This window comes from Lotus japonicus, chromosome 6 (genome assembly GCF_012489685.1).
Source record: "Lotus japonicus ecotype B-129 chromosome 6, LjGifu_v1.2".
NCBI lineage: Eukaryota > Viridiplantae > Streptophyta > Magnoliopsida > Fabales > Fabaceae > Lotus > Lotus japonicus.
Window position 1 is genome coordinate 61844969 of NC_080046.1, and position 20613 is coordinate 61865581.

The window sequence follows — 20613 nt, forward strand, 5'->3', positions numbered from 1 at the left end:
CCTTATCTTTGAATTTAGTCTGTTGTGCATTTCCTTCATAGTACATAATTCTTTTCCCTATCTCTGGTGTGACCCACATTGATATCTTTTCGCTGAGCAAAGTCAATATGAACCCCAATGTGCTGTGTCACAAATTTTCATTCTCCTATTGAATAATGATTCAGTCCTTACTTATTATTCCCACAATTTCATCAACATTTCAGTCAAAATATGAACATGCATGGATTTGCTTAACTCACTCCTAAATCTTTTTTTACAGACTCTACAGGTGAATTTTTAACATTTGAGTCGGAGAGCCATGGTGCGTAGCATGGAGAGGATATTTATTAGGTATCCATTTTTTCTTCTTTTTGCCTCTTTGGATTGGGGTTTTCATTACCATCGCCATCACCACTTTCATTGTTGGTAATAACCAAACGCTTAGCGTATTTCTTCTGCCTATTTATTGCCCCATTTTGTTTCACCACCATTGGAATGGTTTTGATAGGTTCTTTATGCACATGTGGTGAGTTGTTCTTACCGCGTCTCTCTAGAGGAAAAAACCGTTTCCATTATCTCTTTAAATTAGAAAAAATCTCAAGTCTAATTTACTGCATATTTACAGGAATCCCCTGATTTCTCCTTTTATTTTTTCTCATAATCTACAATATAAAAATAAAATATGTAGTGCTAAGATTATAATCTATTAAAATTTTATTTTTTTTTGCTAATTATCTAAGATACAACATCAACCATCTCCTCCCCTACAATACTACATATCAATCAATATATATTAGAAAAGAATTAGATAGCTTTTAAAAAAAATTAAAACATAGATAACTTAGAATTTAAAAAATAATAACTGAAAACGAACTCGCATAATCACGTTCAAGATTAATTGATGTATCAAATACGATAGATATATTCTCCGGAAAAAAAAACTAGTATGATTCAAGATAACATTTTTAACAATCAAGTAATTAAAATTAAATTAGTAGGAGAATGATAGTATAGGGAGGACAATGTTAATTTGTGAAAGAAGCAATGATTAACTGGACCCTTTTTGGTACTGGTTTAAATTTCCCAAGAGCGAAAGGTAGTAGCGGACTAGCGAACTGTTAGAATAATGCAATTAATATGGAATTAGGGCTAGAATTAATGCTGATTGATCCAGTATTAATGTGGCTGAGTTAGTGGGGTATTAAAAGCCCATGATTGACTTGTATAAAAGATAATGGGTCATTAGTGTGTTGACTCTCAATTTGAATAAACAGATTTCGTTTTTCCCCAACTCTCTCTCTGTGTTTACTCTGTCTCTCTCTAGTTCAGTGTGTTAGAAACTCCAACAAACTGGTATCGAGAGCTATTGTTCGATCTAAGGGTCACGACGGCGGCGACGAGGGTTGCGACGGCGAAGAAGATTGCGCGGTGGCGATAGGGTGGTGCGATTCAAGTTCGCAGCGACGATATCGTCCTCTCCGGCAAACCACACACGGTGGTTGACACCATTCGCCAGCACCGATTCTCAATCTTGAAGCCATTCACTTCTCATCTTCTTGCGATGACATCCACAGGGAACTCAGGTTCAGGGTTCTCAGCGAACATTCCAATTCTTGATGGAAAGAACTGGAACAAGTGGAGTGTCAAGATGAAAGCTGTGATGGGGTTTCAAGAAGTTCTGGAAATTGTGGAAGAAGGGTTCACAGCGCCGGCAGAAGATGCTCCTGAAGCTGCGAAAACGTTGTTCAAAGAGCAAAAGAGGAAAGATTTCAAGGCTATCTGCTTACTTCACCAAGGAGTAGATGATGCACACTTTGAGAAAATCTCAAGTGTGAAATCCTCAAAAGAAGCCTGGGGGATCTTGGAAAAATGCAATGAGGGAGCGGAACAATTAAAGAAAGTTCGATTGCAGACACTGAGGCGTCAATATGAGTTGATGCAAATGGAGGCTAATGAGAAGATAGCACACTATTGCAATCGGGTAGTGAGCCACACAAATGCAATGAAGGCATGTGGTGAAACTATCACAGATCAATCTAAGATGGAGAAGGTTTTGAGAACCTTAACACAGAAATTCGATCATGTTGTAGTTGCTATTGAGGAATCCAGGAAGCTTGAAACCTTGACAATAGATGATCTTCAAGGATCATTGGAAGCTCATGAGCAAAGGCTCATGGAGAGGACCACTGAGAAGTCTGGTGACCAGGCATTACAAGCACAAACCTTTAAGAAGGGTGGCTATGGAGGAAAGAGTGGTTACAAAGGTCGAGGCAAGGGCAAGGAGTTCTACAAGGGTGGAAGCTCAAAAGGGATTCAAAGCAATTATCAACAAGATGGCGGTGAGAAATCTGAGCAAAATCAACAGGACAACACTAAGAAAGGTGGAAACAAGAACTGGCGTGGTACAGGAAGAAGATTGATAGGAAGAAGCTCAAATGTTACAATTGTAACAAAATTGGGCATTTTTCGAATGAGTGTAAAGCACCACCACAGCAAGCTGATCACAGAGGTATTCAACATGAAGAAGCACACATGGTGAAGGAAGGATCTGAGGTAAGTAGTGATGATCAACCCCTTACTCTCATGATGCTCACCAATGATAGTGATAGAAATATAAAAAGATGGTACCTAGATTCTGGTTGTAGCAATCATATGACTGGAAATAAGGATTGGCTTGTTAATCTTGATTTCACTAGAAAAAGTTCAGTGAGATTTGCTGATGGGAGAATACTACATGCTGAGGGAACTGGTGATGTATGTGTTAGAAGGAAAAATGGTACTAATGCAATCATAGCTGAAGTCTTGTATGTTCCTAAGATGGAGAACAATCTGATAAGTCTAGGACAGTTGGTAGAAAATGGCTTTTCTATTGACATAAAGGACAAGTATCTAGATGTGTATGATAGATCCATGAAGAAGATCATTAGATCTCCTTTATCAAGGAACAGAACTTTCCAGTTTGATGTCAAAGCACTTGAATCCCAGTGTTTATCAGCTTCTGTTTTGACTGAAGACACTTGGCTTTGGCACCTCAGAATGGGCCACTTGAACTTCAAGGATCTTGCACTGCTCAAGACCAAAGGCCTTGTTACAGGATTGCCAACCATTTCTGTTCCTCAGAAGATTTGTGATAGTTGCTTAGTCAGTAAGCAACCTCGAAACTCTTTCAGCTCCTATACAACTTCCAAAGCAATGGACATTCTTCACATGGTGTATTCAGATGTGTGTGGTCCTTTTGAAGTACCTTCCTTAGGTGGAGGCAAGTATTTCATCACCTTTATAGATGATTTTAGTAGAAAAATCTGGCTTGATGTGATACAAACCAAGGATGAAGCTTTTACAAGGTTTAAGATCTTCAAGAACTTGGCAGAGAAGCAATCAGGAAAGTTCATGAAGATATTAAGGACTGATGGTGGAGGAGAGTTTACTTCCACAGAGTTTGAGAACTACTGTCTTGAACATGGTATTATGCATGAGGTGACCGCTCCTTATACTCCTCAGCATAATGGAGTGGCTGAGAGGAGAAATAGAACCATTCTCAACATGGTAAGGAGCATGATTAAATGCAAAAATCTACCTCACTGTTATTGGGGTGAAGCTGCATCAACTGCAGTGTATGTGCTCAATAGATGTCCTACCAAGAGATTACATGAAAAGGTTCCAGAGGAAGTATGGTAAAAAACAAAGCCTTCTGTGAGTCATCTAAAGATCTTTGGTGCATTGGCCTATAGACATATCCCAGATCAGAGAAGGAAAAAGCTTGATGACAAGAGTGAGATGCTGGTTTTCATTGGCTACAACTCAACTGGTTCCTACAAGTTGTACAATCCTGAAACAAAGAAGGTAATCTTCAGTAGGGATGTGTACTTTGATGAGTCTAGAACTTGGTATGAAGTAAAAGGTGATAGACCTAAGCCTAACTCAGTGCATTTAGAACTTGAGGATAATGCAACTACTGGCCACTCACAAACAGAAGCTGAGGGGGAGAGATTACAAGTAGCACGTACTCCTCAATCAGTTAACAATAGGCCCTCAAGGCTTAGGAGTCTACCACCAAGGCTGAGAGACTTTCAGATCTTCTCAGATGATGCTATTGATGATGATGGGGATCTTGTGCAGCACATGGCACTTCTAGCTGACTCTGAGCCAGTGAGTTTTGATGAAGCTATTGTCAGTGATACTTGGAAGCAAGCCATGAAAGAAGAACTCAACTCCATAGAGAAGAACAAGACATGGGAGCTAGCTGTTTTGCCTTCAGGAAAAGTCCCAATTGCTGTAAAGTGGGTTTACAAAGTAAAACTCAAACTTGATGGGACAATAGCAAAATACAAAGCTAGGCTTGTTGCCAAAGGATTTATGCAAAAGGAAGGCCTGGATTATTCTGAAGTCTTTGCTCCAGTAGCAAGACTTGAAACTGTGAGAATAATCATAGCTCTAGCTAGTTGGCATAAGTGGAATCTGTTTCAACTTGATGTCAAATCTGCATTTCTGAATGGACCACTTGAAGAGGAAGTCTACATACATCAACCTCCTGGATTTGTGGTCAGAGGTCAAGAAGACAAGGTGCTGAAGTTGAGAAAGGCTCTATACGGGCTAAAACAAGCACCAAGAGCCTGGAACAAAAGAATTGATGGATTCTTGTCTAGCTCTGGATTTAGAAGATGTACAGTTGAGCATGGAATTTATGTGAAATTCTTTGCTGACAATAGTGTACTCTACATATGCTTGTATGTTGATGACCTCCTCATAACTGGCAATAATCCAGTTGAGATTGAGAATGTGAAACTACTGCTTAAATGAGAGTTTGAAATGACTGATTTGGGAGTTTTGTCTTACTTCCTTGGTTTGGAAGTCATTCAAACTGACAGTGGTTTGTTCATGAGACAAAAGAAGTACACTTCAGAGGTCTTAAAGAGGTTTCATATGTGGGGTAGTAATTTTTCAGAGACACCAGCTGAAGCAAGTGTGAAACTTGGACTGTGTGAAGAAGAACAGTCCGTTGATGGTACACAGTTCAGGCAGATTGTGGGATGCCTGAGGTATATCTGCCACACAAGACCTGAAATATCTTTCAGTGTTGGTGTGATTAGCAGGTTCATGAGTAATCCTAAGCAATCTCATCTCTTGGCTGCAAAAAGAGTGATGAGATATCTGAGAGGAACATTGGATCATGGAATACTATTTCCTCATCAAGGCAGTAGAAGCAAGTTGAAGCTACTGTCTTATTCTGATTCTGATTGGTGTGGGGATATCATGGATAGAAAGAGTACTATGGGGTACATATTTCTCTTGGCTGGAGCACCAGTCTCATGGTGCAGTAGGAAGCAGTCAGTGGTAGCATTATCCACTTGTGAAGCTGAATATATATCAGCTTGTTCTGCTGCTTGTCAAGGGATCTGGCTCTCATCATTGCTTGAAGAACTGAGAGCAGGTATTGGTACTCAAATTGATTTGCTTGTGGATAACAAATCAGCTATAGACTTAGCAAAGAATCCTGTCTCACATGGTAGAAGCAAACATATTGAGACTAAATTCCACTACTTGAGGCAACAAGTTGAAGCTGGAAAGATTAAATTGGTGTACTGCAAGACAGATTTGCAACTGGCTGATGTGCTAACCAAAGCACTGAAGATTGAGAAATTCAAAGAAATGAGAAAGCTTATTGGAGTCACAAGCTTGGCTGATTTGAAGACTTAGGGTTTTTTTTTACACAATTATAATGTGGTTTTTTGTTTCCTTTGTTATATTTTGGCTGAGTTGTTTTTTTAGTAGCTTTGTCATAGGTTAATTGCATTATGGGGGAGTGTTAGAATAATGCAATTAATATGGAATTAGGGCTAGAATTAATGCTGATTGATCCAGTATTAATGTGGCTGAGTTAGTGGGGTATTAAAAGCCCATGATTGACTTGTATAAAAGATAATGGGTCATTAGTGTGTTGACTCTCAATTTGAATAAACAGATTTCGTTTTTCCCCAACTCTCTCTCTGTGTTTACTCTGTCTCTCTCTAGTTCAGTGTGTTAGAAACTCCAACACGAACATGTTAGCACATGATGAGATATGATAGTGAAAGGTTCGTATATGCAGCTAACTTCCTTCAAATGTGATTCTAATACCGATTAAGATGCATAAATATATTTGTTCTTTCTCTTTTTCAGGTGACCCACAATTATTAAACATTTTTTTAAGGACACAATTAATAAACATGAATTTAGCTAAATTGCATGATTAGCCTCAAAATCAATTTATTTTTGTAGATACTCATTACAAAGATGTAGTTTTTTTCCCCTATGAAATCCGTAGATTTAGGAAAGAAGAACTCCTACCGGGCTGATTTAGTGACGTGTCACTCTCACGTTAATTCTTAGTGACGTGTCATTCTCACGTTAATTATCTTAAAAAAAATTCCACGTGTCATTCTCATAAAAAATTTCATTTTTAAATTTTAGATTTGATTAGGATTTAGGTTGTTTATTTCTTGATTTAATCTTAATTTATTTTTTATTTATTTTTAGAGTATTAATTAATTTTTATGGTATTTTTATTGAATTTTCGGATTTTTAATTAATTCATGATTTTATGAGTTTTTATTGTGATTTGCTAGATTTTTGTAGTTTTTATCTATATTTATTTATTACCTTTTTAAATTTTGGATTTGATTAGGATTTAGGTTGTTTATTTCATGACTTTATCTGAATTTATCTTATTATTTATTTTTAGAGTATTAATTAATTTTTATGGTATTTTATTGAATTGTGGGATTTTTAATTAATTCATGATTTTATGAGGTTTTATTGTGACTTGCTAGATTTTTGTAGTTTTTATCTATCTTTATTTATTACCTTTTTAAATTTTATATTTGATTAGGATTTAGGTTGTTTATTTCATGATTTTATCTGAATTTATCTTATTATTTATTTTTAGAGTATTAATTAATTTTTATGGTATTTTTATTGAATTGTGGGATTTTTAATTAATTCATGATTTTATGAGGTTTTATTGTGACTTGCTAGATTTTTGTAGTTTTTATCTATCTATGGTTAAAATATGTGTTTGGGGTTTAATGTGAGCTTCTTTTTATAGAAGATAAAGTGAGATAATAGATGTGTCATTCTTTCGTAGGAACCTGTCCTCCAAGCTCTTTTTGTTCATGCATTGGCAACTTTCATCTAGGCATAAGTTAAGAAGGAAGGTTGCCTGCTTTCTTCCAATTCTTGAAAGGCACGCATGTCCTAAACTTAGGGCAGGATTTAAGATCACTCTCAAGCATGTGTCTCTTTTGGGTGAATCAACAACGAAATTGAACTATCAACCAGGAAAACAACTAACAATCTAAAAACAAGATGCAGAAAAAAGAACATAATTAATATCACAACTTAGCTCAAAATTGAGGTTCTGTTTTTAAAACTATTTTATCTAATCTTGGGGTCCCACAGTTCTATATCTTGGTTAACAAAGAAATATAGCCATTGTCCGTTTTATTGCATCTTGGTTGCGTTTAGTTATGGAAATTGTATTATAGTGTTTATTCCTTGATGACAATACTATTGCACTTTCGCCTTATTAAATTAGATATTGAATCTTTGTTTAGTTTAGTTCAAAAAAAAGCAGTAGAATCATGGATATATATTCTGAATGTTAGTATATAATTTTAGATGTAAAATTTGGTTTGGTATCCCTTTAGTCATGGATATTTGATAGTCTTTTAGTCATGTGCAGATTCTACTTCGTGATTCCTTCTTCCAGGAAATGGAGTATTGTATAGCAATGGTAAGGTATTGTGCTATCTCTTTCTCCCTTTTGCATAAGGGATTGTGCTCAACCATTTCTGAATGTTTTCATTGATGGATACTGTCAAATATAAGAATATAAGAACAAGGGCTATGAGAGCCACTTGCTGAGGTGTCAATTCAAGGTGCATTTTGCTCTCAGATTAATTCTCACAGCTCCCTCTCTACGTGTCATTCCCATGTTTCTCTATTGCTTCTTAATACGTGGCATTCCCACATGAATTCTCTTCCCTGACCCACGTTGCCTTCTTTGCTTTCCTTCTTTCCCGTTTTCAAATCTTCTCTCTTTTTTCCCGTTTTCAGCATTTATGGTTCACAAATTCAAATTCAAATTTAATTTCAATTGCACTTATCACCGGTCCCGATATATACCTGATTGATTCTCCAAGCCTCCTTTACACGTGTCCTTCCAATAGTTCACTCTTCATGAATTACACATGTTACTCTCTCCTCGTTTTACTCTGTTTGAATTCGATTCCAATTCAAATCAGAACCCGAAAAGATAGTCAACTCTCACCCCACACCTCCTAGATCAGAACCCGCTTCGTTCACCGCCACCCTTCGGCAAGTCCTCCTTCAACATCGACATGGTCATCTACTCCGATCACGACTCCCCTTTGCCTCATATCCGTCACCGAGCGTCACTACTTTCAATCTCTATTCAATTTCCATCATCTGATTCCCCCCCCCCCCTTTACAACTTCACTTTAATCTCCTTGGTCAATTATATTATTTGTAACAGTATATTTTCATTACTTTAGTGTTTTACATATGAATTCAATCGTATTTCCTATGTTAATTATAAATGAGTAATGATATATGGATCAAATTTTTTATCTCACGAATACAACGAATTGGTTAACAAACAATCATATTCATATGTTGAGGTTATGATTGGGAAAAAACAGAAATCTAAAAAATCAATATATTGATTGATATATCAAATACAATAGACATATTCCCCGTGCAACGCGCGGGTAAAATTCAATAAAAATACCATAAAAATTAATTAATACTCTTAAAAATAAATAATAAGATAAATCAAGATAAAATCATGAAATAAACAACTTAAATCTTAATCAAATCTAAAATTTTAAAATCAACCTAAATATGCTACTCCGATCCGTACTATTATACACTACTTAATTAAAATATTAATATGTTGAAATATAAAATGTTCATTCACGTGCTTTAAAATTTTATGTAGTTATTTTTATATAAGCTGAATGTCTTATAAATCTTGCTTGGTCAATGCTTTATAAGTTCTTCTTGGTGAAAACATAAATGAAGTCATAAAAATTTACAAATATTGAGAATATTTCTTTTTTATAGTTTTCAAAATATGAAAACTCACATAGAATAATTATGATATATATATTTTAAGACTTTTAATTGTAATTGTAATATGTAATACTTTAACGTTACAAATTTATAGGGGTTCAAATCAAAATAGTAGAATCAATTGAAAATATTTTGTTTCTAAATTGTAAAAAATCTTTTTTTGAACGCAAATCAAAATCAATCATCAAAGAAATCATATAAAATTATCACTGAATTTGTTTCAGATAAGGTGGGAACGACTTTTCAAAAAAAAAAAAAAGATAAGGTGGAAACCTTATGTATAAATTAACTCTCATGCAAACATCGACAGTACATGCAGTCATCTCGCTGCCGCTACACTCACGAATGGCGTATGACAATAACAACACCGTTTCATACATGCCGCCGCTGACGGAGGAAACAACCGCCACCTCCAACCCTTCGTCGCCGCTGCCATTCGACCTCGTGGTGGAAATTCTGTGCAGGCTTCCTGTGAAATCCCTCTTGCAACTCCGCTGCGTATGCAAGTCTTGGAATTCCCTAATCTCCGATTCCAAATTCGCCAAAAAGCACCTCCGTTGTTCACCGAAGGACTTCACCCGCCACCACATCATCTTAGACCATACGTTGAACCAAAAATCCCTAATCTCTCATCTCAAATCCCTAATCTTTCATCTCAAATTCGACGAAAGCGTTATCATGGCTTACCCGCTCCAATCTGTTTTCAACGCGGCTGTGGCCGCCACCATCACCCTGCTCGAGTACCCTTTGAACACGCAAAACCTAGTTGATTTCATCGTTGGCTCCTGTAATGGCTGCATCCTCTGCTTGGACATTGATCAAAGCTCTCCTCTTTTATGGAACCCTTCCACCCGGAGATTTAAGAAACTACCCTCTTTGGAAAATCCACTGCTAGAGGAAGAAGACTGTCATTATTACACAACATACGGTTTCGGTTATGATCATTCCACTGATAGGTACAAGGTGGTTGCAGTTTTCTGCTACGAATGTGATGACGATGAGGAAGATGATGATTTTTATTACAAGACACAAGTCAAGGTTCATACTTTAGGTACAGATTCTTGGAGGAGTATTCAAGAGTTCCCTTCAGGTGTTGCAGTTTTTGATACGGGCAAATTTGTGAGTGGTACTCTTAATTGGTTGGCAGATGATTCAACAAACTTAAACCCGGTTATTGTTTCTTTTGATCTGGGGAAGGAAAGTTATCATGAAATTTTTCCGCCTGTTACTAGAGAATTGGTTTTGGGTTTGGGGGTGTTGAGAGATTGTTTGTGCATCATCTCTGATCCTCCTGATAGGTTTGCTGATATTTGGCTTATGAAGGAGTATGGAAATAAAGATTCGTGGACTAAATTATTCAGTATGAAGATGATGGAAGAAGTAGAACTTTTATATCCCAACTTACTTCATATTTCTGAGGATGGTGAAGTGCTACTGGTGCAGCTTAGAGAAAAGTTAGTTCTTTACAATTCCAGAGATGCCACTTTTAAGACTCCTCCAATTCAAGATTTCGATAGTTTTATGGACTCGGCGGTCTATGTAGAAAGTTTAATATCACCTTGTTCTTTATAATAGGATGTGAATATTATGCTTGAGGAATCCTTCAAAGTTTAAACCATTACTTTACTTGTTTTCATTTCATTTAATGTTTGTTCTAATTACTTTTGATTAATTGATGGTGGATGGAAAATGCAATTTGAGAAGTTGGTGTGTTAATTTCAGTTAGAGTTTGTTGGTTCTTTGGTTATGTATGCACCCTGGTTTGTGTAATTCACAATCATGCATTGCATTAGATGGGTAATGAAGAGAGAACCTGTTTTGTTGGTTTTTTAACACTAAGATAAATAGGCATTTTCAGTTGATTGAAACATCTTTTACCCTGGTAGCATATTTTCCACTATAACTTAGAATGCATGTTTAGTTAAGCACAAGTTCTTGATGAGTAGATGTTACAGCTATGACACAGATACTAGCCAGGGGTGACACAAGGGAATAATCCTCTTATTTAAATAATCAGTAGTTTGCACTAGCTAGAGAACAAATCCCAAAGTGAAAACATAATACAATATGAATACAACTCCATTGCCATACTAATACTCTCAATATTCCATTATGTATGCACCCTGCTTTGTGAGATTCACAATCATGTATTGCATTAGATGGGTAATGATGTAGTTTTCTAAAACTGAAATTAGATCTATATGTTATGCCCAGCCGGATGTTTACTTAAATGTCACCTAACTGCTGTACAATTTTCATGTTTGCTTCAAATCGTACAATCTGCACAAATTGAATCTAATCATGCATGTAGTTCTTAATGAAGTTGATGATAAGTTCATAATAAATACATGAGAAGAGAGAACTTGTTTTGTTGGTTTTTTATCACTAAATTAAATAGGTATTTTCAGTTGATTGAAACATCTTTTACTCTGGTGACATATTTTCCACTATAACTTAGAATGCATGTTTAAACACAAGTTCTTGATGACCATGAGACATGAGTAGTGTAAGATGTTGCAGAAATGACACTGATACTAGCCAGGGTTGACACAAGTGAATAATCCTCTTATTTAAAAAATCTGTAGTTTGCACTAGCTAGAGAACAAAGCCCAAAGTGAGAACATATGATACTCTCAATATTCAATTCTTCACCGATTTGTAAGATGCATGGTTTAAGATTGATCGGGGAGCGACCAAACTACCCTAGAAGCCGGGGGTAGGAAGAAGGGGAGGGACGCGGTGAAACTGGGACGGCTGGAGAAGGTCCCGGGAGGGGCTCCTACAAGGGACTCCAATGCTAAAGTAAGTAGAGGAATGAGAGTGAGTGAGTAAAGAGATGGATAGATGAGTTACCTTCTAAGGGATACTTGCCTTGGAGCTAGGGTTGAGCCATGCAACGTCATGCATGCCCTGTGCGCGGGTGGCTCCCAGCCGTTCGATCCTCTGTCATTCATGCGGCGCCAGTGAGATCTCACGGTCCAGGATTCCCCGTGTGGTAAGTTCAGTCCCTAGCTTTCTAGGGTGGTTGAGGGAAGTTAACTCCTAGGTCCTGGGTCCCACCGTTGTCCTTTGTGGGAGTGTGGGGTCGGACCTAGGTATTTCCCAAGTTCCCAGAACAAAGATCATGTCAGTACGTAAAAGTGGCCACAATTGTTTTTTTTCCACTGATTTTTTAGGTTTTGGAATAACAAGGTGAATATGATGAACATGGTGAAGGTGAAGATGAACATGGGCTTTTTAAGGGCTTTGAATTTTTGGGTTTAGGGATTTGAGTTATGGAGGAAGAGAAAGAAGATGAAGGTGGAAGAACATGGACTAAAATTGATTAAATATTTTTAAATAGATTAAAATTGATTTGAAAAAATCTACGTGGTCATCCTCAGGTGACTATGTTTTCCATTGGGCCGTTGATGAGTTAAAATTGAGCAAAATGACTCAATTTGATTAAAAAAAATTCCAGGGACAACATTTCATGCAAAAAAAATTCATAAACTTAATTTGATTCTCTTTACAATTTCGGATACCTAAACCTTATATTAGTCAATATTCTCCTTTGATTCAATCATGTGATGTTTAAAGAACTTATCAAAATGCCATGTGTAAACCTTCTATTGGTCCAAGCTTTAAAGCATAAATTCTAGTACTTCGTGCAACATCATTTTATGGTAGACCTCTGTTCTGATCGCGACACATGGCAGAGGTAGAAATAGGAGCCATCAAATCAAGTTGAGTTTATAAAATTGATTCCACACGATACTTAATTAATCTAATTTCTTTTACCATAAAACAAAGTGGACATTGCTTCCTGCAAAATGTATTCACTATATTTGGACATAATTTTTTTTTTTTTACAATTGGCAAAATACGCTATCTTTGGATTTTAAAATATAGAATGCTACTCTTTCAAAAAAAAAATATAGAATGCTATTTCTATCTTTAACAAGTTTTTCTTTACCTACCAAAAAAAAAAGTTTTTCTTTGCATGGTTTAAGCTTTAAGATTTAGGATTCATTGATTTACCTTGTACAATTCTACAAAATCTACAAAATCCTTTGAGGATCGAATTTAGGACAATTTTTTAACTTAATAGCAGCTAGCAGATATATATGAGTGATGACCGCATCAATTTTTTAACTTAATTTGATTTCTTTTACAATTTTAGGGACCTAAAACTTATATAAGTCAAATTATTTTAGAGAGAACAAAATTAATTAACCTATATTTTACAAGGACTAAAACACATTTTTTGATACATCGGAAAATGACTAAAACACATTTAAGCTAATTTTGTTACTAAATTATTTTGTAAAAAATTAAGAATTGTCATATCTATTTTTTAAATATTATAACCAAATCCAGTTTCAAAAAAATAAAAATAAAACCAAATCAATCCATCAAAGAAAAATTATCACTAAATTTGTTTCAGATAATAAAAATATTTGTTTCAGATAATAAAAATATTTATTTCAGATAAAATTCCACTCTCCTGCACGAGTCCATGTAGTCATCTCGCTGACGAATGGCGCAAGACAATAAAAACGCCGTTTCATCTATGCTGCCGCCGACGGAGGAAACAACCGCCACCTCCAAGCCTCCACCGCCGCTGCCAACCATCCCGTTCGACCTCGTGGTGGAAATTCTATGCAGGCTTCCTGTGAAATCCCTCTTGCAACTCCGCTGCGTATGCAAGTCATGGAAAACCCTAATCTCCGATCCCGAATTCGCCAAAACGCACCTCCGCTGTTCACCGAAGGACTTCACCTGCCACCACACCATGGCTAATCTCAGATCCTACAGAAGCCGCGCTCTCATGGTTTACCCGCTCCAATCTGTTTTCAACGCCGCCGCTGTGACCACCCCCGCCACCGCCACCCGGGTCAAGTACCCTCTCAACGATCAAAACCGATTCAATTTCATCGCTGGCTCCTGTCATGGCATGCTCTTGTTGGACATTGATGAAAGCTCTCCTATTCTATGGAACCCTTCCACCCGGAGATTTAAGAAACTACCATCTTTGGAAAATCCACTTCTAGAGGAAGAAGATTGTGAATGTTACACAACATACGGTTTCGGTTATGATCATTCCACTGATAGGTACAAGGTGGTTGCAGTTTTCTGCTTAAAATGTGATGATGATGATGATGATGAGGTGTATTACGAAACACAAGTCAAGGTTCATACTCTGGGTACAGATTCTTGGAGGAGTATTGAAGATTTCGGTTCAGGTGATCCAGGTAATGAATCAGGAAAATTTGTGAGTGGTACTCTTAATTGGTTGTTGTCAGATGATTTGGTTATTGTTTCTTTTGATTTGGGGAATGAAAGTTATCAAGAACATTGTCTGCCTGTTTGTGGAGGAGTGGTTTGGGGGTATTTAGAGATTGCTTGTGCTTCATTGCTGATCATGATGATCATGCGTTTGGTGATATTTGGCTTATGAAGGAGTATGGAAATAAAGATTCATGGACTAAATTGTTCCGTATGAAGATGATGGAACTAGACCTTTTAATTCCCTACTTACTTCATATTTCCGAGGATGGTGAAGTGCTGCTGTTGGATCATAGAGGAAAGTTAGTTCTTTACAATTCCAGAGAGGCCACTTTTAAGACTGCCCGAATTCAAGATTCCAATAGACCAATGGACTCTGCGGTCTATGTAGAAAGTTTGATATCACCTTGTTCTTTATAATAGGATGTGAATGTTATGCTTGAACTTGAAGAATCCTTCAAACCAAGTGTTCTAATTACTTTTGCTTTATTGAAGTTTGATGGAAAATGCAATTTGAGAAATTGGTGTGTTAATTTAGTTAGAGTTTGTTGGTTCTTTGGTTCTATATGTATGTACCCTGCTTTGTGTAATTCACTATGCATTGGATTAGATGGGTAATGAAGAGAGAACTTGTTTTGTTGGTTTTTTATCACTAAAATAGATAGGTATTTTCAGTTGATACTCTGGTAACATATTTTCCACTATAACTTAGATTGGATGGTTTTATTAAGCACAAGTAAATTCCTTTTCTTCAAGTCACCCTCTTGTGACTAGTGAGTCTTATGCCCATAAACTCTAAATATTTATCTACCTACAGTGGTACATGTTTGCACTTTGCAGTAACTGACAAGGAGCTTCTGTTCTGATTTTTCAAGTCTTTCTTTTCGGAGCCGGGTGGGTGAACTCATTTCTTAACGTATATTTTTCATAATGACCATGAGTTGTGTTAGATGTTACAGCAATGACACTGATACTAGCCAGAGCTGTCACAAGAGAATAATCCTCTTATTTACATAATCAGTAGTTTGCACTAGAGAACAAATCCCAAAGTGAGAACATGATACAATATGAAAACAGCTGCAATGCCATACTAATACTCTCAAAATTCAAGTGCTCACCGATTTGTAAGATGAATTGCCTTGGTTTAAGATCATGTCAGTATGCAAAAATGGCCACAATTGGAACCAATTTCTGTCAGAATGTGAATTTGAAGTCCGTTCTGTTACTTGTTATGGATATGTGGAAATGATGTTGTTAATCTTGATTTCATCATCAACCTAACTTGAGATATATTTGAGTACATGAGTTGTTATGACAGAACTATTGCCCACAATCAAGAGAGTTACTGGTGGCAATACTATCTCCATATTTCAAGTATTTATATCTTACCTCACAATTTGCTGCCAAATTGAGAATGCAAGTGAATGTAATCTGCCATCGATGAAGTCATGTATATGCTATTTTATTTTGGATTAGAAGAAATCATCATTTTAAATCAGCCCATCACTAGTTTGCACAAAAAATATTGTAGCGTTCTCTAAGCAAAGATCTCTTAAACCACTCGTCTGAAAGTTCGAGTAATTGTGTATAGTTTCTGAGTAGTATCAGAGTAGATGATAACAACCTCCTCCACATTTGCTTGGGAAAACACAATACTATAGTCTAGAAAAAAAATCAAATGAGAAATAACAAGCCCAATTTGGGCAATTTTTGCACCATGAATACCATGCAAAGCTAAAACTTCTGAAAACCCTGTTAAGCATGGTTAACAACATCTCCCCATAAAGGATGAAAAGATAGGGAGAAAGGCCCCCCTGCCGGAGATCCCTCTAAGGAGCAAAACTGGTAGTGGGCTTAATATTAGCATAGCAAAAATGAGACAGGCTTCACACATGTAATTTTTCTTCATGTAGTGAAAGCAGTAAAAAACAATCATGGCATTATCCGTGATAAGCCTACTAGACACAAACACATTTTTTGCCTCATCAATGATATCTGATAAAATTAGTCTCAACCTATTAGCCGAAGCACTTTGGTCACAAGCTTGAACAACACATTACAAAGGCTAATGTTATTAACACATCACCTAGGCAAAATACTTCACCTTGTTCTTATCATTCACTTCAAGGCTTTCCTACCGGGGCAAAGCTAATTGAGCATACACAAGTTATATGGTGAATCATTTTTCATGTGGTCCACCAATCCACTGTTATTACCTTTTGATTCTGAATCACTTAAAAATGATACCTATGACAATCTCCCTTAATATATAACATAAAACATGGGTATTGCTCAATTACATTAATGAAAACGAGAGTTTATGTCATTCTAAGGCCATCCTTTCCACGCCAAAAAGCACCTCCGCTGTTCACTGACGGACCTCAGCCGCCACCATGTCATCTTAAACTGCGAGATCCCCTCAGGCGAAATCACCTTCAACCCGAAGAATGGGGTTGTTGTTATTCTTGATTTGGGGGAGGAAAGTTATCAAGAACTTGTTCAGCCTGTTAATATGACTTTTGAAGTTTTGACTTTGGGGGTGTTGATAGATTGTTTGTGCATCATATATAATCATGATGTCTTTGATAAATATTCTGATGTTTGGCTTATGAAGGAGTATGGAGATACAAAGTCTTGGACTAAATTATTCAGTATAAGGGCCCTGAGCATTTCATATCCTAATATACTTCATATGTCAGAGGATGAGAAAGTGCTGGTGGAGTTAGAAGAAGATTTAGTTCTTTACAATTCCATAGATGACACTTTTAAGACTACCCAAATTCAAAACATCGAAGGTTTGATGATGAACCCTGAGGTCTATCTAGAAAGCTTGATATCACCTTGTTCTTTATATTAGGATGTGGATGCTATGCTTGAAGAACCCATCAATCCATTGACTAGACCTTGCATGTTTTTCATTTCATTTAATGTTTTGTTTGTTGTAATTACTTTTGATCATTTTAATTGATCGTTGATTGGATCTGCAACTTGAGAAATTGGTATGTTAATTTCAGTTATAGTACTGTTGGTCCTTTTAGTCATGTGTGTATCCTGCTTTGTATAATTCACAATCATGAATTGCATTAGATGGTTAATGTTATAGTTTTCTAAATTGAAATTAGATCTATATGTTATGTCAAGTCACTGGTACATTTATTTAAATGTTTACCTAACTGCTGCACAAATTCCATGTTTGCTTCAAATCTTGCATTATACATTGTGCACTGAACAAATTAAATCCTATCATACATATAGTTCTTAATGAAGTTGATGACAAGTTCATAGTAACTGCTTGAGAATGAGAAGAGAGAACTTGTTTTGTTGGTTTTTTTATCACTAAAGATAAATATAGGTAATTTCAGATGATTGAAACATCTCTTACTCTGGTAAACATAACTTAGACTGCATGTTTTAAATAAGCACAAGTTCAATAACGAGACATAAATTATTTTTCTTCAGGTCATCCTCTTGTGAGGCTTATGTACATAAATTCTACAAATTTAACTACCTGCTGTGGTACTTGTTTGCACTATTTAGTAACTAACCAAGTGCTTCTGTTCTGATTTTTCAAGTTTTCCTTTTTTGGAGGTGTGGGTGGGAACTCATTTAAGTTTATTTTTTCATGATGACCATGACTCCATGAGTACTGTAAGATGTAACAGCAATGGCGCACTGATACTAGATTGCACACACAAATTATGATTGATTTGAGTATGAATAAAATATGCTTCAATTTTGTTGTCTTTTCAATATTAAAATAAAATAAGTTTTTAAAATTATAATATTTATTTTCAACAGATGGGTACAATTTTTTTTACATTGAAAAATTGTATTTATTCGTAGTATATTTATTTCAATTATATATGTAATATTTAACGTAAAATTAGTTAATTAATAAGTTTATCAACATTTTTTCAGACGATTCTTTTTTTAAATGTGATTGATTTGATTATAAATAAATATGCTTCAATTTTAATCATTTCGAAAAATTAAATAAATAACCTAAAAATGTATAAATAGTATTATCGAAGCTGAGTTTAAATACCTCACTGTTCTTTTCAGTTGCTGAAGATGGATTTATTATGCCTAATTGGCTAGGAACTGATGCATCCATTTTCACCACAAGTTATAGTCAAAGATTTCTTGGTTTTGAACTAGTCTCTCGGCCTTGAGGTTCTCGGTTTTTACTCTCAAATGTGTCAGATGAATTGATTTATTGCAAGTTGCAACCACATTCTCATTCATGTAGCTTCTGCCACTCAGAAATGGCATCAGATACTCAAGGGCAACCTTCACTCCCTTCCTCTTCTCACCCTCCCAATGATTCACTTCACGCGTCGCTACTTCCAAGCCTTCCTTTCGACCTCGTGGTGGAAATCTTGTGCAGGCTCCCCGTGAAGTCCCTCTTGGAACTCCGCTATGTATGCAAGTCTTGGAATTCCTTAATCTCCGATCCCAAGTTCGCCAAAAAGAACCTCCGCTATTCATTGACAGACTTCACTCGCCACCACCTCATCGTAAGCAACTTCTCATACTACACACGCGAGTTATCTTTCACAACTTACCCGCTACTCTCTATTTTCAACGTCGTAGCGCCTGCTCCCGCCATTCAACTTGAGTACCCTATGGGCAGTTACAAACGTTTGGATGAAATCAATGGATCTTGCCACGGCATCCTCTGCTTCAGCGATGATTATTCAAACTTTCCTTTTTTATGGAATCCTTCCACTCGGAGATTTAAGAAACTACCCCCTTTGGAAAATTTACCGCTAAAGAGATCATGTTACACAATATATGGTTTTGGTTACGATCATTTCTCTGATTGCTATAAAGTAGTTGCAGTTTTCTGCTATCCAAGTGATAATGGGGGTTACAAAACACAAGTCAATGTTTATACTTTGGGTACATATTCTTGGAGGAGGATTCAAGAATTCCCTTTTGAAGATGTCCCAAAAGATCCAGGAAAATTTGTAAGTGGCACTATTAATTGGTTATCATTTGATGATTCTAATTGGGTTGTTGTTTCTCTTGACTTGGAGAAGGAAAGTTATCAAAAACTTAATCAACCTACTACTGGTTATGGAAAAGTGAATTTGACTTTGGGGGTGTTGAGAGATTGTTTGTGCATCATTTCTAAATATGATACGTTTTTTGATGTTTGGCTTATGAAGGAGTATGGAAATAAGGAGTCTTGGAGTAAATTATTCACCATAAGGGAACTAGGGTCTTCATATGCAAAGATACTTCATATGTCAGAGAGTGAGGAAGTGCTGCTGGAGTTAAAAGAGAATTTTGTTCTATACAATTTCAAAAATGGAACTTCTAAGACAGCCTACATTCAAATGGAACTTCATATGTTAGAGGATGATGGCTCCCTGATGGGCTCAGAGGTCTATGTAGAAAGTTTGATGTCACCTTGTTCTTTGTATTAAGATGTGGACGCTGCTATGCTTGAAGAATTTGTCAACCCATTAACTAGACCTTACATGTTTTCATTTCATTCAATGTATCTTAATTATTTTTTGGCAAACTTAAAAATGCTGTTTGTGTTTTAAACAGCAGCAATGCCCCCCACTTATTGGCCAATAGCAAGATGCCTAATGTACTAGACTGCCATATCATCCATTTTGACTAGTAATTTTAATGTTTTAAATTTGGGTCCCTAAACTTCTTAAGTTTTCCATTTTATCCTCCAACTATTCACACTTTTAAATCATTTTTGAACTTAAGAAAATCAAATTAAACCTAAAATAAAATTTGAGAAACACATTCATTAACCTAAAACCTTTCTGCTTCATCCTAATCTCTCTTCAGCCGCAGCTTCCTCGCCGGTGATGGAGGCTCCACCACCGTGTTCCAGCTTCTAGGCCTATTCAACCGAAGTATCTCCTCCACCCGCGAGTCCTCCTCCACCCCCTCCCACGCCGCCGCAAGCATGGTTTATTCCGACCAGAAGCACCTTCGTCGCAAGCCCCTTTTCATATGAAAATAATCACCTCATCCGTCGCAAGCACGCCTCTGGCACAAACTTTTGCGAGCCTATGTACGCTCCTATCACCCAGGTAGATATTTTTATTATGTAATCAATACTGAAACTTGCTCCAGTACTTCATATCTGTGTCCATTTCATGTAGGAGGGGAGTCTGTACACCCACTGAGGTTCATCTTATCCGGACAATTATTTTGCATATGTGTGTATTCTGAGTACATATCAATTGCCTGTTTTTTTTTTGT

At 36.4% G+C, this 20613-nt stretch overlaps 3 protein-coding genes across 3 annotated transcripts; all 3 read left to right on the forward strand.

The window, feature by feature from the left end:
- Positions 1-9334: 9334 nt before the first annotated feature.
- On the forward strand, positions 9335-10721 carry LOC130725736 (F-box/kelch-repeat protein At3g23880-like). The gene has a single exon (XM_057576939.1). It carries the CDS (start codon positions 9388-9390, stop codon positions 10681-10683), a length of 1296 nt encoding a protein of 431 aa, XP_057432922.1. The 5' UTR covers positions 9335-9387; the 3' UTR covers positions 10684-10721.
- A 2858-nt stretch (positions 10722-13579) lies between these two features.
- On the forward strand, positions 13580-15026 carry LOC130722269 (F-box/kelch-repeat protein At3g23880-like). Its single transcript, XM_057572953.1, has one exon. It carries the CDS (start codon positions 13631-13633, stop codon positions 14549-14551), a length of 921 nt encoding a protein of 306 aa, XP_057428936.1. The 5' UTR covers positions 13580-13630; the 3' UTR covers positions 14552-15026.
- A 3600-nt stretch (positions 15027-18626) lies between these two features.
- On the forward strand, positions 18627-20006 carry LOC130722267 (F-box/kelch-repeat protein At3g23880-like). The gene has a single exon (XM_057572951.1). The coding sequence runs from the start codon at positions 18645-18647 to the stop codon at positions 19809-19811; it is 1167 nt and encodes a 388-aa protein (XP_057428934.1). The 5' UTR covers positions 18627-18644; the 3' UTR covers positions 19812-20006.
- The last annotated feature ends 607 nt before the right edge of the window (positions 20007-20613 follow it).

Bases quoted from the DNA above. Each gene is read 5' to 3' on its own strand.
- LOC130722267 (XM_057572951.1), top strand. From the start codon at position 18,645: ATGGCATCAGATACTCAAGGGCAACCTTCACTCCCTTCCTCTTCTCAC.
- LOC130722269 (XM_057572953.1), top strand. From the start codon at position 13,631: ATGGCGCAAGACAATAAAAACGCCGTTTCATCTATGCTGCCGCCGACG.
- LOC130725736 (XM_057576939.1), top strand. From the start codon at position 9,388: ATGTATAAATTAACTCTCATGCAAACATCGACAGTACATGCAGTCATC.